The sequence below is a fragment of the Podarcis gaigeae genome, assembly GCF_964106915.1.
Source record: "Podarcis gaigeae genome assembly, chromosome: 3".
NCBI classification, from domain to species: Eukaryota; Metazoa; Chordata; class Lepidosauria; order Squamata; family Lacertidae; genus Podarcis; species Podarcis gaigeae.
Window position 1 is genome coordinate 120,670,664 of NC_139680.1, and position 15,499 is coordinate 120,686,162.

General features: G+C 47.7%; 1 protein-coding gene across 1 annotated transcript in view; it reads right to left on the reverse strand.

Moving 5' to 3' along the window:
- The window catches only part of CIB4 (calcium and integrin binding family member 4), a 30,173-nt gene continuing 14,674 nt past the window's right edge, over positions 1 to 15,499 (reverse strand). Inside the window, exons 4-7 of the mRNA XM_083733868.1 lie at positions 2,421 to 2,562; positions 1,285 to 1,394; positions 455 to 543; positions 1 to 197 (exon numbers count right to left, since the gene is read on the reverse strand). Of these exons, the coding sequence (XP_083589994.1) occupies positions 176 to 197; positions 455 to 543; positions 1,285 to 1,394; positions 2,421 to 2,562 (363 nt within the window). The 3' untranslated portion in view covers positions 1 to 175. The remainder of the gene's footprint in view (positions 198 to 454; positions 544 to 1,284; positions 1,395 to 2,420; positions 2,563 to 15,499) is intronic.

A 15,499-nucleotide genomic window follows, 5' to 3' on the forward strand; every position in this document is an offset into this window, starting at 1 on the left:
TTTCCTCAACAGTCAAATTTTATTCTCCTGCAAAATATACAGACAGGTCTGGTGCCTGGGTTCCTTCCCTACAAAAATATCTGTGATGGAAGCGTTCCTCTGGAAGAGTTGATTTTGTGCATCTTGGCTTGTGTGCCGTCTGGATATCGTGCCCTGCCATCTTGCCACCGCTTCCTTAGAAGTAGAGACTAAAAGAGCTGCGGGGGAAGGGTGCGCAATAAATCTATTATATCCTTATAATAGGCAAGGAATAGTGGGGATGGGCTTAATAGCTCTGTCCCCTGGCAATTGTCACCGCCACCCTCAAGTTGGAGGGTGACTGTCATGGAAAGCTTGCCCTACTCAGTTTTTAAAAGTTTGGGGTGGGGACTAAGGTACGGGAGGGGGATTTTGGAGCTGGGCCCGTGGGGAAGAGGGTTGGATGGCTCGGGTGAGTTTTTGACAGGGCTCTTACTGTAGGAAGTCTGGAGACTTGGTCATGGCATGTTCGAACTCCACCAGGGAGAGCATCTTGTCGTTATCCAAGTCGGCCTCCTCCAGGACCTGCATGGAACGGAAATGTCTGCCTTGAAGACCATTTGCCCCTTCCTGACACAGGTGTCCCGGCCAACAGGAATGCCCTGTGTGAGAGACCTACACCCCAAACCATCTGGCTCTGAACATGAGATCAGGATCTCCTGTTTGCTAGCCAAAGGATGGAGCAAGCCAGCTGTCCCCAACCTAGTGCCCTCCAATTTTTTAAAAAAATGTAAGATCTCAGAGCCTGGGTGAGTTCATAGGAGAATATATATAGCATCACAGTTTTGAGATTGGAACATCCCTCCCAACACTGCCCTCAAAGCACATAGAAATCATGCACTGAGGACCACACCTAAAGTTCTCCCAGTTGGCCTCCTTCATCTTGTTCTGCACCTCCATCTTCTTAATCAGCAACTCAAGGACCACCTGCATCTTCTTGGTCAGAAATGGACTACAACTCCCAACAGCCCCTGGGGCCATGGTGTTGGGTGCAATAGTGACTGGCGCTGGTGGGGGAGAAGACAAGGAGCCCAGTTGACTCAGACTGATGGGAGTTGTGGTGCCAAACATCTGGAGGGTACCAGGTTGAGGAAGGATGAAACAAGCTTGCTCTGCTCTAGCACTGCACTAGGAATTGGTGTCCTCCATCCCCCCTTGGCCTGCTTTGGCCATTGCGGGACATCCCAACATGGCCAACGTCTTGTCCCAAGGTCTCTGGAGATCTCATAAAAGGAAGGGCATGCTGGGAAGTGGGGCAAGACGCACATGGTTGGCCAGAGATGCGATCTCTTCCTCGCTGAGGTTGTTCCTGTTGATCGATCTGCGGATGACGTTCTGGAGGTCTTCCTTGTCAACAAAGCCGTCGTCATTGAAATCTGCTCAAGGGAAGTGTTGCAAAATGTGCGGGTGGAATGGGTCACAATGTAGGAACATCGGAAGAGCATGCAGGATCAGGCCAATGGCCCACCTAGTCCAGCACCCTGTACTCACAGTGGCCGACCAGATGCCCGTTATGGGAAACCCACAAGCAGGATTTGTACCCAAAGCCAACCATCTCCCATCCTGTGGTTTCCAGCATTCAGAAGCATGGCTACCCCTGGCCGTGCAGGCAAACAGGTGCCCATTAGGATTGGGCGATACCTGGTTTTCAAAATAGTGATGTATCACCAGCTAAACATTGCAATGTACTGATACATCGCGATGTCTGACATAAGGATGGAGGCAGGTAGAGGCATGGGCTGGCTTCACGGTTTTCCCTGCATTGTAATTTTTGCACATACACAAATCTTGATTAAAGGAATAATCCGGGAGCCATTTTTTCGCCTTTCTGATCTTAAATGCATCAATCAAGCGCTGGTTTCACGAATCATGATGTTAGGGCTGGGCAATATATTGTCCCAAACTGGGTTGAGTCCATATTGTGATATTGGTTTCATAATTGTCGACCTGGAGAATCAACATGTGCAAATGGCTTGAGATACCTGTTAGGTCCATAAATCACCATATAGCTTATTTCTAGTTACAGGTAGGTAGCCGTGTTGGTCTGCCGTAGTCGAAACAAAATAAAAAAAAATCCTTCCAGTAGCACCTTAGAAACCAACTAAGTTTGTCATTGGTATCTGAAAAAGTGTGCATGCACACAAAAGCTCATACCGATAACAAACTTAGTTGGTCTCTAAGGTGCTACTGGAAGGAATTTTCATATAGCATATATTCAATACACAAAAACAGCGACAATTTGTTGTTGAAAAAGGACAGCTGGAAATATAAAGGGCCCCATTACCTTCAGGAGGTTAGGGCCTCATCAAAACTAAATCCGACCCTGACCCCACCCAAAAGGCGATGACCGCATTCCTCGGACCTCGGTTGCCGCAAGGAGAATTTGGGGGGAAACACCCTACCGTATATCAGAAAAGCATACTCCATCTTAATGCTCTGGCACGCTCGGTCGCTGAAGACGGACGCCATCCCAAGGATGTCCTCAAAGGTGAAGTAGCCGTCGGTGGAGAAGACCTTGCAGATTCGGTCCCGGAATGGATTCACCTGTGTGGACAGATGAAGAGGGATTGGCATAAACTGAAACCCACATCCCAAGGGCAAGGGAGCAGCTGGTGAAGGAGGCAGTGGGTCCTTCTTGAGAAGTTCAGAACTCAACTATGTGGAAATGGCAAAACTGATTGTTAAAAGAAAAGGACATTGCGATGGATTGTTTAAGGAAGAATGGTGACCATTGATGGACTAGGTAAAAGGTAAAGGTAAAGGACCCCTAGTCGGTTAACTCCAGTCAAAGGCGACTATGGGTTTGCGGCGCTCATCTCGTTTTCAGGCCGAGGGAGCCAGCTAATGTCCGCAGACGGCTTTTCTGGGTCATGTGGCCAGCAGGACACTTCTAGTGCAACGGTACACTGTGATGGAAACCAGAGCGCACAGAAACGCCGTTTACCTTCCCACCACAGCAGTACCTATTTATCTACTCGCACTGGTGTGCTTTTGAGCTGCTAGGTTGGCAGGATCTGGGACAGAGCAACGGGAGCTCACGCTGCTGCATGGATTCGAACCAGTGACCTTCTGATCGGCAAGCCCAAGAGGCTCAGTGGTTTAGACCACAAAGTTAAAAGGTAAAGGATGCCTGGATGGTTAGGTCCAGTCAAAGGTGACTATGGGGGTGCGGCGCTCATCTCACTTTTAGGCCGAGGGAGCCAGCATTTGTCCACAGTCAGTTTTCCAGGTCATGTGGCCAGCAGAACTAAACCACGTCTGGTGCAACGGGACACCGTGACAAAAACCAGAGCGCATGGAAATCTCGTTTACCTTCCTGCCAGAGCAGTACCTATTTATCTACTTGCACTTTGTGCTTTCAAACTGCTCGGTTGGCAGGAGCTAGGACCGAGCAACGGGAGCTCACCACCATCACAGGGATTTGAACACCTGACCTTTGGATCAGTGAACCCAAGAGGCTCAGTGGTTTAGACCACAGCGCCACTGGCATCCCACCACCTATCAAACTATTATTCATACATGAAGTCACAGGCAGGATTTGAAATATAAGCAATGGGTTATTGAAAGAATTGACAATATCAGGGCTTAGATAATAAATACATATTTGTTCTAAAAGAGAGTCTCATGCTCTATCAAGTGAGCTAAAGCAAGCAGATTATCAATCAATAATGGTTGTAATTTTTTTTATATTGAATGTGGAACTTGGATTTCTCATGCGGGGTTTTGTTTTGTTGAGATTTGCAAGCTGCTAGCAGATCCCTGTTGAAATCTGAAGCAGCGTCTTCATTAATTAGTTAATTGATTAACTGAACGAAGGCCTCTGACTTCCCCTCCCCCATCCCAAGCAGTACCCCTCTTCTACCATGGGGAGGCAGTAGGGAGCTTCTTCTCCCTGCCTCCTTTTGTCCAAAGGAGATTAAATTTCCACTCTGGGTAATATGATAATCTCCAAATGCAGACTTATCGCTCGCAGTCTATGAAATGCCCTTTGGAAACCAGCGCTCGATTGATGCATTTAAGATCGGAAAGGCGAATAAATGGCTCTTGGATAATTCCTTTAAGCCGCAGAAGAGTCCGACGATAACCGTTGCCTGGTGCTGGGAGCAAAGTGAGGGGGTCTGCAACCCACCTCAGCCCCACCAACGTCCACCACCGCTGCCCCCTCCTTCGGCTGCCCCAGATGCTTGCTATAGGGCAAGAGCATGTCTGTGGGTGCTCCCCCCAGCTCCCAGTGGGGTGTCCTTTCACACTGACATTTGGGACTGAAACTCCCAGATTTCATAATGGAACCTGTGGACCTCATAGACCCTGGTATCCTCTTCACATGTACCTGGCTTGACAGCAGCACATGTGAAAAGAATCCAGGGGTCTTAGGTCCAGATCCGAGGGCCTTCTGGTGGTTCCCTCCCTGCAAGAAGTCAAGTTACAGGGAACCAGGCAGAGGGCCTTGTCGGTGGTGGCACCCGCCCTGTGGAGCACCCACCCACCAGATGTCAAAGAGATAAACAACTACCTGACATTTAGAAGACATCTGAAGGCAGCCCTGTTCAGGGAAGCTTTTAATGTTTAATAGACTATTGGAAGCCGCCCAGAGAGGCTGGGGAAACCCAGCCAGATGGATGGGGTATAAATAATAAATTATTGTTATTGTTATTGTTATTGTTATTGTTATTGTTTGCCAGAGGCATATCCAGGTCAGGTGGTACCCTGTGTGAAAAACTGCAAATTTTGAGAACGTTGGCCAGAGTTGTTGAGCTTTTTTTTAGGGAGGGTTCGCTGTGAAACAGATACGCCCTACGCTCACCGATCGCAAAAATCCACCAAGAGGTGCCAGGATGATTGCCGGGAATATTTGCGCAATCAGCGGGTGGATTTTCACCACGACGATTGTGCCAATCATGGAAATCCACCCGCTGGAAGTGCGAGCATCACCACACCGATCCACCTGGGGGGGGATTTTCACCCCCCACACATGACACCCGGGGCAGACCGCACCCCCTTGAGATGCCCCTGGTCTTAGCAGACCACAAGCTTAACATGAGCCCACAGTGTGATGCATTAGCAAAAGAAGAAGAAGCAAATACTATTCTAGGCTGCAGCAACAGAAGTCCAGGGTCCAGATTTAAGGAAGTCGTAAAGGTAAAGGGACCCCTGAACATTAGGTCCAGTTGTGGCTAACTCTGGGGTTGCAGCGCTCATATCGTTTTATTAGCCGAGGGAGCCGGCGTGCAGCTTCCAGGTCATGTGGCCAGCATGACTAAGCCGCTTCTGGCGAACTAGAGCAGCGCATGGAAACGCTGTTTACCTTCCCGCCGGAGCAGTACCTCTTTATCTACTTGCACTTTGACATGCTTTCAAACTTCTAGGTGGGCAGGAGCAGGGACCGAGCAACGGGAGCTCACCCCATCGTGGGGATTCGAACCACCGACCTTCTGATCGGCAAGCCCTAGGCTCTGTGGATTAACCCACAGCGCCACCCGTGTCCCAAAGGAAGATAATAGACCTGCTCTGTTCTGCCTTGGTGAGTCCACATCTGAAATACTGAAATACCAGTTCTGGGCACCACAATTTAAGAAGGATGTTGACAAGCTGGAAGGTGTGCAGAGGAAGGCGACCGAGAGGATCAAGGGTCTGAAAACCAAGCCTCTCTAAAATAGATCCCACCCCGTAGCCCAGAACAGTCAGGAGCGGCAAAAGAGAGAGGGAGAGAGAGAGAAAAATATATCCATTGTTCCTCCTGAAAGGAAAATAAGTGCTTTCAAAAGAGTCGTGGACAGTGTGTTGTGCGTGCATTACTTTCGCTGGAATGGATGGCTGTGCTGTTAGAAAAAAGAGAGGCATTTATTTTGGGGAGGAAGCAAAGCGTCAGAGGCTCAGTAGAGAATGGAAAGCCACTCAGCCCAACCCACCAATTTAGCCAAGGTGCATCATCAGGTGCTGAGCATAAGCGCAGAAGAAGAGGCTGCTGGATGAGGTCAACATCCTGTGCTCACAGGTGACAGCTGTCTTCCTGTGGGGAAACTGAGAAGCAGGAAATCGAACACCAGAGCAACTCTCCCCTCCTGTCTTTTCCACAACTGGGATTCTTACGCACTGCTGCCTCTTGACCACAGAGGCAGAACAGAGACCTCCCAGCTAGGAGCCACCGAGAGTCCTCTTGTCCTCCAAGAATTCATCTTTTCTTTTCTTTTGCCTTTGTTGCTTCTTCTATTTTTAAAAAAATATATATTTGGAATTTCAACATAACAACTTATCAAAAATACATCATCCTCACCCCCCCCATTTTCCCCCTCTCCCCCTAAAAAAGAAAAAAAGAGTTTTGCAAACTTCTGTCATGTCGCCTCTTTGAAATGCCTCTTTCTCAGGCGCCCCACAAGAACTGGCATGGCTCTCGCCCAGCCTTTGTCAGTCTGGGCCCCCTCCAGAAATTTGGGGCGACTCTGTGTTGCCTGGGGCGGGCGGGAGTTGTGGTCCCACGATGCTGGTCGAAGCCCCTGGAAGCCAACTGAGATGGCAACATGTTTCCTGAAGATGGCAGCCCTCCATCAGCAAAGAGGTTTCCTCCAGCCCATCTCACATCGCCCAGAGAAAACCAACTCCAACACAGTGGTCCCTCGGTTCTCAAATGCCTTGGAATAATTATAACTATAGGGGTAGGGGTTGGAAGTAAGTGTTCTGGTTTGTGAACCCTTTTCAGGAGCCGAACATGCTCTGTTTTGAGTGTTACGCTGAGGTCTGTCTGTTTTTGCTATTTATTTTGCATTTTTGTTTTCACAGCTTTATTTGTTTTGTTTTTGTGACTGTGTGGAACCCAGTTCAGCTACTGACTGATTGTGTGACTGCAGTACATTGTTTATTGCTTTCATTTTATGGATCAATGGTCTCGTAAGATAGTAAAATTCATGTTAAATCACTGTTTTAGGGATTGCTTTTAAAAGTCTGGAATGGATTAATCCGTTTTGCATTACTTTCTATGGGAAAGCGCCCCTTGGTTTTGGAACGCTTTGGTTTTGGAATGGACTAAGTTTGAGAACCAAGGGACCACTGTGCAGCCGAAAAATAAAACTCCTTTATGCCCCAAGATCAGTCCTCAATGTTGTTATGACAATTTTCTGCTTACTGAGGGTGTTTTCACCCCTCCCACCAGCAATTTGTTATTTTGAAAAGAGTACAGAAAGCAAATATCAAGAGGACATTTTGTCTCCGTTGCTGTAAATGGAAATAGTTTTGTTTCTGGAGCCAAGACTGGACATTGGCCCCCTGGGCAGAGGGAAGCAAAAGTTACATCTGAGGTCACCAATAAGCCGTCCTTGATTTGAGATTCTGGGTTCAACCTCTGACAGCATCTCTGGGTTGGGCTTGAAATCCTGATGTGCTACTGCCAGTCAGTGTAGACAAAACTAAACTAAATGTAATGGTGATCTGACTCAGTACAGTCATACCTCTTGTTACGTTCGGTTCAGGTTATGTCTTTTCAGGTTGCGTTCCGCACGACCCGGAAGTACTGGAAAGGGTTACTTCCGGGTTTCGCCGCTCGCGCATGCGCAGAAGTGTGAAATGACATCACGCGCATGCGCAGAAGTGGCGAATCACAACCCGTGCGTGCGCAGATGCGCCGCTGCGGGGTGCACTCTGTTCATGTTGCGAACGGGGCTCCGGAACAGATCCCGTTGCCAACCAGAGGTACCACTGTACAAGGATGGAAAGATGGGTTAAAAGAGACATCATCATCATCATCATGGCGCTCGGGGGGGGGAATTGTCATCCCGCCACTCCTTGGTGTGTGGAGTGCCTCAGGGTGCGATTCTCTCCCCGATGCTTTTTAACATCTTTATGCGCCCCCTCGACCAGCTTGTCCGGAGTTTTGGGCTGGGTTGCCATCAGTATGCTAATGACACCCAACTCTTTCTGTTGATGGACGGCCATCCTGACTCGGCCGCAGATACACTGACCAGATGTCTGGAAGCTGTGGCTGGATGGTTACGTGGGAGCCGGTTGAAGTTAAATCCCTCGAAGACAGAGGTCCTCTGGCTGGGACGGAGCGATATGGGATTGAGGGAGCAACTCCCATCTCTTGCGGGGGTGCAATTAGTGCCAGCATCGTCCGTTAAGAGTTTGGGTGTAATCTTCGATACCTCCCTCTCTATGGAGGCGCAGATTGCAGCTATAACAAAGGCTGCATTTTTTCATCTCCGCCAAGCTAAGCAGTTGGCTCCTTACCTCTCTCGCCCTGACCTAGCCACTGTGATCCACGCGACGGTCACCTCCAGACTGGATTATTGTAACTCGCTCTACATGGGGCTGCCCTTGAGACTGACCCAGAAACTCCAGCGGGTGCAAAATGCCGCAGCGAGACTCCTTACGGGGTCTTCGCTTAGAGATCACATTCATCCGGTGCTATACCAGCTGCACTGACTCCCGGTGGAGTACAGGATCAGGTTTAAGGTGCTGGTTTTAACCTTCAAAGCCCTATACGGCCTAGGGCCCTCGTACCTACGGGACCGCCTCTCCTGGTATGCCCCACAGAGAAACCTACGGTCTGCAAACAATAACATCCTCAAGGTCCCAGGCCTCAGAGAGGTTAGGCTGGCCTCAACTAGAGCCAGGGCCTTCTCGGCTGCGGCTCCAATCTGGTGGAACGCTCTGTCTCAAGAGACTAGGGCCCTGTGGGACCTGACATCTTTCCGCAGGGCCTGCAAGACAGAGCTGTTCCACCAGGCCTTTGGTCAGGGCGCAGCCTGACCCCCTCCTCTGGCAATCTGCACAGAATTTTGCTTAATTGGTTGCCATCAATTTGATTTTGATTTGATTTTAATTAATTTTATAATGAATGTTTTTAGAATGTTGGATTATTTTGATTGTTGTTAGCTGCCCTGAGCCCAGCTTCGGCTGGGGAGGGTGGGATATAAATAAAATTTATTATCATCATCATCATTTATTATTTATACCCCACCCATCAGACATTAAAAACTTCCCTAAACAGGGCTGCCTTCAGATGTCTTCTAAAAGTCAGAAAGTTGTTTATTTCCTTGACATCTGGTGGGAGGACGTTCCACTGGGCAGGTGCCACTGTTGGAAAACAGGCCTTCTCGGGAGAGTCTGGCCCCTCCCCCAGGTTCCCGACTTGTTTACCGGTGACTTCCCTGGCTGCAATCTCCGCAAGTCCAGGATAAGTCTCAATAGGCGACATCTCCCAGCGTGGGAAAATGCACACCCCCTCGCTCCTTGCTTCCCTAGCAGGGAAAGGAGATAGCCAGAAATCTATTTACATCTCTTTATTTCTGACTTTGCAGCACTACACAAAACATGTCCGATCAGTTCAGACTTCAGCAAGCAAGTGACAAAGACTTCCTTTACAAACACAACAGGAAGGTCTCATATTACACACTGAGCAAATTCCGGTGACTCGCCCTGTGAACGGACTGTAACATTGTTTCCCACTGTCAGCCCCATCATGTGATGTTTTCACCGAGCTGGTTTGCAGCTGCGTTGCATTCATATCGTAACAGCCATCACCGAGAAGGCCCTCTGCCTGGTTGCCTGTAACCTCACTTCTCTTAGAGAGGGAACCACCAGAAGGCCCTCGGAGCTGGACCTCAGTGTCTGGACTGAACGATGGAGGTGGAGACGCTCCTTCAAGTCTACTGGGACGAGGCCGTTTAGGGCTTTAAAGGTCAGCACCAACACTTTGAATTGTGCCCAGGAACATACCGGGAGCCAATGCAGATCTCTCAGGACCAGTGTTATGTGGTCCCAGCGGCCGCTCCCAGTCACCAGTCTTGCTGCCGCATTCTGGATTAGTTGTAGTTTCTGGGTCACCTTCAAAGGTAGCCCCACGTAGAGCGCATTGCAGTAGTCCAAGCGAGAGATAACCAGAGCATGCACTACTCTGGCGAGACAGTCCTCGGGCAGGTAGGGTCTCATCCTGGGTACCAGATGGAGCTGGTAGACAGCTCCCCTGGACACAGAATTAACCTGCGCCTCCATGGACAGCTGTGACTCCAGAATGACCCCCAGGCAGCGCACCTGGTCCTTCAGGGGCACAGTTACCCCATTCAGGACCAGGGAGCCCCCCACATCAGCCCGCTCCCTGTCCCCACAAAACAGTACTTCTGTCTTGTCAGGATTCAACCTCAATCGTTCTTCTTTTTAGATGAAAAAAACCCTTCTCTCTTTTGGTACAGGCTCCCACTCCACCACTGAAAAGCAGGAGGGTATTATTATTAGTAGTGATGTATGGAAGTGAGAGCTGGACCATCAAAAAGGCTGATTGCCGAAGAATGGATGCTTTTGAATTCTGATGCTGGAGGAGACTCTGGAGAGTCCCATGGACTGCAAGAAGATTCAACCGATTCATTCTTGAGGAAATCAGCCCTGAGTGCTCACTGGAAGGACAGATCCTGAAGCTGAGGCTCCAAGACTTTGGCCACCTCACGAGAAGAGAAGACTCCCTGGAAAAGACCCTGATGTTGGGAAAGATGGAGGGCACAAGGAGAAGGGGACGACGGAGGACGAGATGGTGGGACAGTGTTCTCGAAGCTACCAGCATGAGTTTGACCAAACTGCGGGAGGCAGTGGAAGACAGGAGTGCCTGGCGTGCTCTGGTCCAGGGGGTCATGAAGAGTCAGACATGACTAAACGACTAGACAACAACAACAACAACTATCATCATCATCATCATCATGCCTGTTACCTGCCAGACCACAGAGCCCCTTCCTTTTAAAGGCTAGTTTAGGCAGCTCTGGGGAGGGAGGGAATTTTCTCCCCGTCTGGCAGAAAAAAGGAGCATCTCACTTCAGAGCCAATGCATTTTCCCACCTCAGCAGGAAATCAAGCAAAATGGGATGAAGTTCAAAGCAAAATAACCTTTACAATTTATTTATTTTTAAAGGAAAGTGCCTCAACCCCAAAATGCTGAAAAATAGCCTCATGCAATTCTAGCAAAAGCACATTCCCCCCCCCCCACACCCTGGGGAGTAACTGGATGTTCCCTGACAGTTTAAATAGCTTCGGCACAGAGAGATCTGCAGAAAGCATCCAAGGGGAGAGGCAGGGAATGGAGGAGACCTTCCCTGGTTGTGCCGCAACCACGCACATTTCCCTCCCCGCTTTCGTTGAAGGGCTGAAGGGCAGAAGAACCTCCTGGAAGAGACACCAGGGATCACATCTATTGTTAATTTTGTGGGTTGGTGGGGGGGTCAGTCTGGATGATGCCCTGAGATCCCTTCCAATTCTGTGAGTCCTGCACCCAGTAAGGGTCAGAACCTAAGAGAGGAGGCTGCTGAACTGGTCAGGTGAGTTTCTTCACAAGACAGTGACCTTAGCTGGCCACTCAAATGTCCTCATCGGCATCCCAAAAGGAAGGAACCAGGTTGCAAGAGCTACAACTAAAGGATGGGGTCCTCCAGGTCAGGCATAGGCAAAGTCTGTTAGGATATTTCCGTTCCACCTTTAGAAGGGAGCAGGTTGTTGTGTCACAGCCTGCGTATTTCCTGTTCACAGGAAGTTTATGTTTTGTACATTGCTTTCGTTCTCTCTCTGTGCCTGAACACGCAAGCAGGCAGTCATGTTTTTTCTTTGTTCTGATCAACGCTGAATAAAGTTGTAAATAATGCTCTCCTGAATGTACCTTTCGTTGTACGAACTCTGCTGATAGAGCATGCACGAGCTCTGGAATGTGGCAAGCTATTTCTTGAGGCTCGTGTTGCTAATTGACTGATACTGTATCTACAGGAGATCGATGGATCGTCCGGAATCAACGTGGGGGTCATGATGGCCTTTGTCTCCCTGGCAGTATCCCAACAAAGTCAGCCCTCCAGATGTTTTTGGGACTACAACTCCCATGACCCCTAGCTAGCAGGACCAGTGGTCAGCGATGATGGGAGTTGTAGTTACTTCTGGGTTTCGCCGCTCACGCATGTGCAGAAGCACAAAATGACGTCACATGCATGCGCAGATGCGCCATTGCGGGTTGCGTTCTTTTCATGTTGCAAACCAGCCTCCGGAACGGATCCCATTCGCTGTACTGGTTTGTGTTTTCATCTGTTTTTAGTTTATCAGTGATTTTAACTGTTTTTGAACATTTTAAATGTTTTTAAAATTGCTTCCCCTTCCTTTTTTCCCCCTTCTTTTTTTTTTTGGAAACTGCTTTAAGGTTTTGTTTTGTCTTTACCATGAAGAAATGCCAGACTAGGACCCGGGAGAGAGCAGGGATAACTTATGCATGGCAACTTGTACGGTGTTGGAAGCCACCCAGAGTGGGGCAACCCAGCCAAGATGGGTGGGGTATAAATAATGAAATTATTATTATTATTATTATTATTATTATTGTTGTTGTTGTTGTGAACAAGCAGGTGGGATGTAAATGCAGCAAATAGAAATTCCGACTAAAGAAGAATGGCAGATAAAATTAATGGACTATGCAGAATGGGATAAAATGACAGGAAGGATTCGAAACCTACGGGACCAGAGATTTACAGAAGATTGGAAGAAGTACGTGAACTATCTGAAGAGCAATTGTAACCAACAAATTATGCTAGTCGGACTACAAGAAGTTTCGTAAGGAGAAATATATGAAACGTTACAACGTAGACAAAGAATAGAGATACTAGTTATGAGTTTTAAATGTAATAGAGAAAGTAAGAAATGTATACTAAGAGATTAGATTGGAAAATTTTCAGACAGGACTGATGGAAGTCAAAAAATTGTATCAGATGTAAACGTATGTTTAATTACTGTCAAAATGATATGTTAAAAAATTAATAAAAATGTATATATATAAAAAGTAAATGCAGCAAATGAATAAATAACATGTTACACAAAAAATCAATAACTTGCCTAACTTTTGCGCACTTAAAAAACGATAGTGATGCTTTCATTCACTTGCCCTCTAACAAACATGAGAATCGTGGGAACTTCCACAACGGTTTTGCTTTTTTTAACAGATCTCTGCAACATCCCGAACCCGGAATCTGTAAGGAGCTTTTTTAAGAAGAAGAAGAAGAAGAAGAAGAAGAAGAAGAAGAAGAAGAAGAAGAAGAAGAAGAAGAAGAAGAAGAAAACCCAGCTGACTTTCAACAGTTTTTAAATCTCCAGCCCAGTGTTGCTAAGTGACTTGCAATTGAGATGGAAATCCTCACCCTACTAGAGAGACTGGCGATGGTTCAGATTCAACTCCTGATGAGAAAAAGAGAAGCAGCTATTTGCCAGAGCACGGGCTGCATCCCAAAAAGCTGTCGCAGAAGCTCTCTCGGCCCATTTGATCAATGCAAAGTTCTGCATTTGGTATTCCGGGGAAATGGCTTTTTGCCTGCGGGGGAAATTCTTCATTTAAGTACAGAGGCAGGGAGGTGGGCTGAAATGGCTACAGAAGGGACCTTGAAATAAGGAGAGTTTGTGTTTTTCAGTTGGTGGGGTTGAGGGGACAGACAAGAGGGGCTCTCCAGGGAGCTGCTGAATAAAATAATTTGGAGGTGAGGAATGTTCCTACTTCATTTTTTTAAAAAAAGGAACAGGTTTTAAGAGAAGTTTTGGAAAACTACACTTGGGGGAGAGAGTGTTCAGGGGAGATAACGATAATTCAATAAATGCAAAATTGTAAGACCATAGCAGTCTCAAGGAATGGGGGCAATGAGATGTTCAGAAAATAATAATAATAATAATAATAATAATAATAATAATAATAATAATAATAATAATAAATTTATACCCCACCATCTGGCTGGAACCAGAAAAGACCCTGAGGTTGGGAAAGATGGAGGGCACAAGGAGAAGGGGACGACAGAGGACGAGATGGTGGGACAGTGTTCTCGAAGCTACCAGCATGAGTTTGACCAAACTGCAGGAAGCAGTGGAAGACAGGAGTGCCTGGCGTGCTCTGGTCCAGGGGGTCACAAAGAGGCGGACACGACTAAATGACTAAACAACAACAACAACCTACGGGACCGCCTCTCCTGGTATGCCCCACGGAGAGCCTCAAGGTCCATAAATAGCAACACCCTAGTGGTCCCGGGCCCTAAGGAAGTTAGATTGGCTTCGACCAGAGCCAGGGCCTTTTCAACTCTGGCCCCGGCCTGGTGGAACGCTCTGTCTCATGAGACCAGGGCCCTGCAGGATCTGATTTCTTTCCGCAGGGCCTGTAAGACAGAGTTGTTCCGCCTGGCCTTTGGCTTGGAGCCAATTTGATTCCCTCTCTCTCTCTCTCTCTCTCTCTCTCTTTTTTTCCCCCTCCTCTTTCTTTCTTTTCCTTCTCCTGCGATCAGGCTACATTTTAATATTTTAATGTTCCATTATTTTAATGTTGTATTTTATTTTTGTTTTTAAGTTGTAATCATTCATCTTGTTTTTATTATTGCTTGTAAGCCGCTCTGAGCCCGGCCTTGGCTGGGGAGGGCGGGGTATAAATAAAAAATTATTATTATTATTATTAATAAAAGCTATGCAGTTATTTAGATGACTATTGCTCCTTCTTACTCCTCCAAAGGCTTCAGCCGGCTGACACTCCATACGTAGATTGAGGATTTAAATTTATACCTGCCCTGTAACAAACTCACCCTCTAATTTTCAGAGCAGGCACTGTTTGGCCCATTACTGTGCCAGGATTCGGCAGCGAAAAAAGCAGGCTCATTAAGATGCGGCTGTTTCCCTTTCCGAAAACATTGCAAAGCGTCTTCCTTGCTTTTGTACAGAACCTCCCTCCCTAATTAGGCTGCGTCGCAGAAGGCAGCTATTTTCAGTGTCGCCTTTTGACACTCGCGAGCCATGTCAACAAACACAAATAGGCTTTGGGCTTCTTGTTTTTTTTTTTTTTTTAATAAATAGAATCGTAGAATGGCAGAGTTGGAAGAGACCCAAAATGTTCATCTAGTCTAACCTCCTGCATTGCAGGAATCTCAGCTAAAGAATCTCCAATGGATAGTCAGTCAACCTCTGTTTAACAACCTTCTGTGATGGAACCTAGGGCTTTCCAATCAGAAGGTTGGCGGTTCAAATCCCCGCAATGGGGTGAGCTCCCGTTGCTCGGTCCCTGCTCCTGCCAACCTAGCAGTTCGAAAGCACATCAAAGTGCAAGTAGATAAATAGGCACCGCTCCGGCGGGAAGGTAAACGTTGTTTCCGTGCGCTGCTCTGGTTCTCCAGAAGCGGCTTAGTCATGCTGGCCACATGACCCGGAAGCTGTACGCCGGCTCCCTTGGCCAATAAAGTGAGATGAGCGCCGCAACCCCAGAGTCGGCCACAACTGGACCTAATGGTCAGGGGTCCCTTTACCTTTACCTATGATGGAGAGTCTGAAGACGTCTGTTCAGCTGTCAAACAGCTCTTGCCCTCAGAATATTCTTCCTGATGTTTAGTTGGGATAATAATAATAATAATAATTTATTTATATCCCGCCCATCTGGGATATATTCCATCCACTTTTGTGCTTGGTTCCTGCTCACAGATTTGCACAGGCATATGTTTGGTGCTGGAGGAGACTCTTGAGA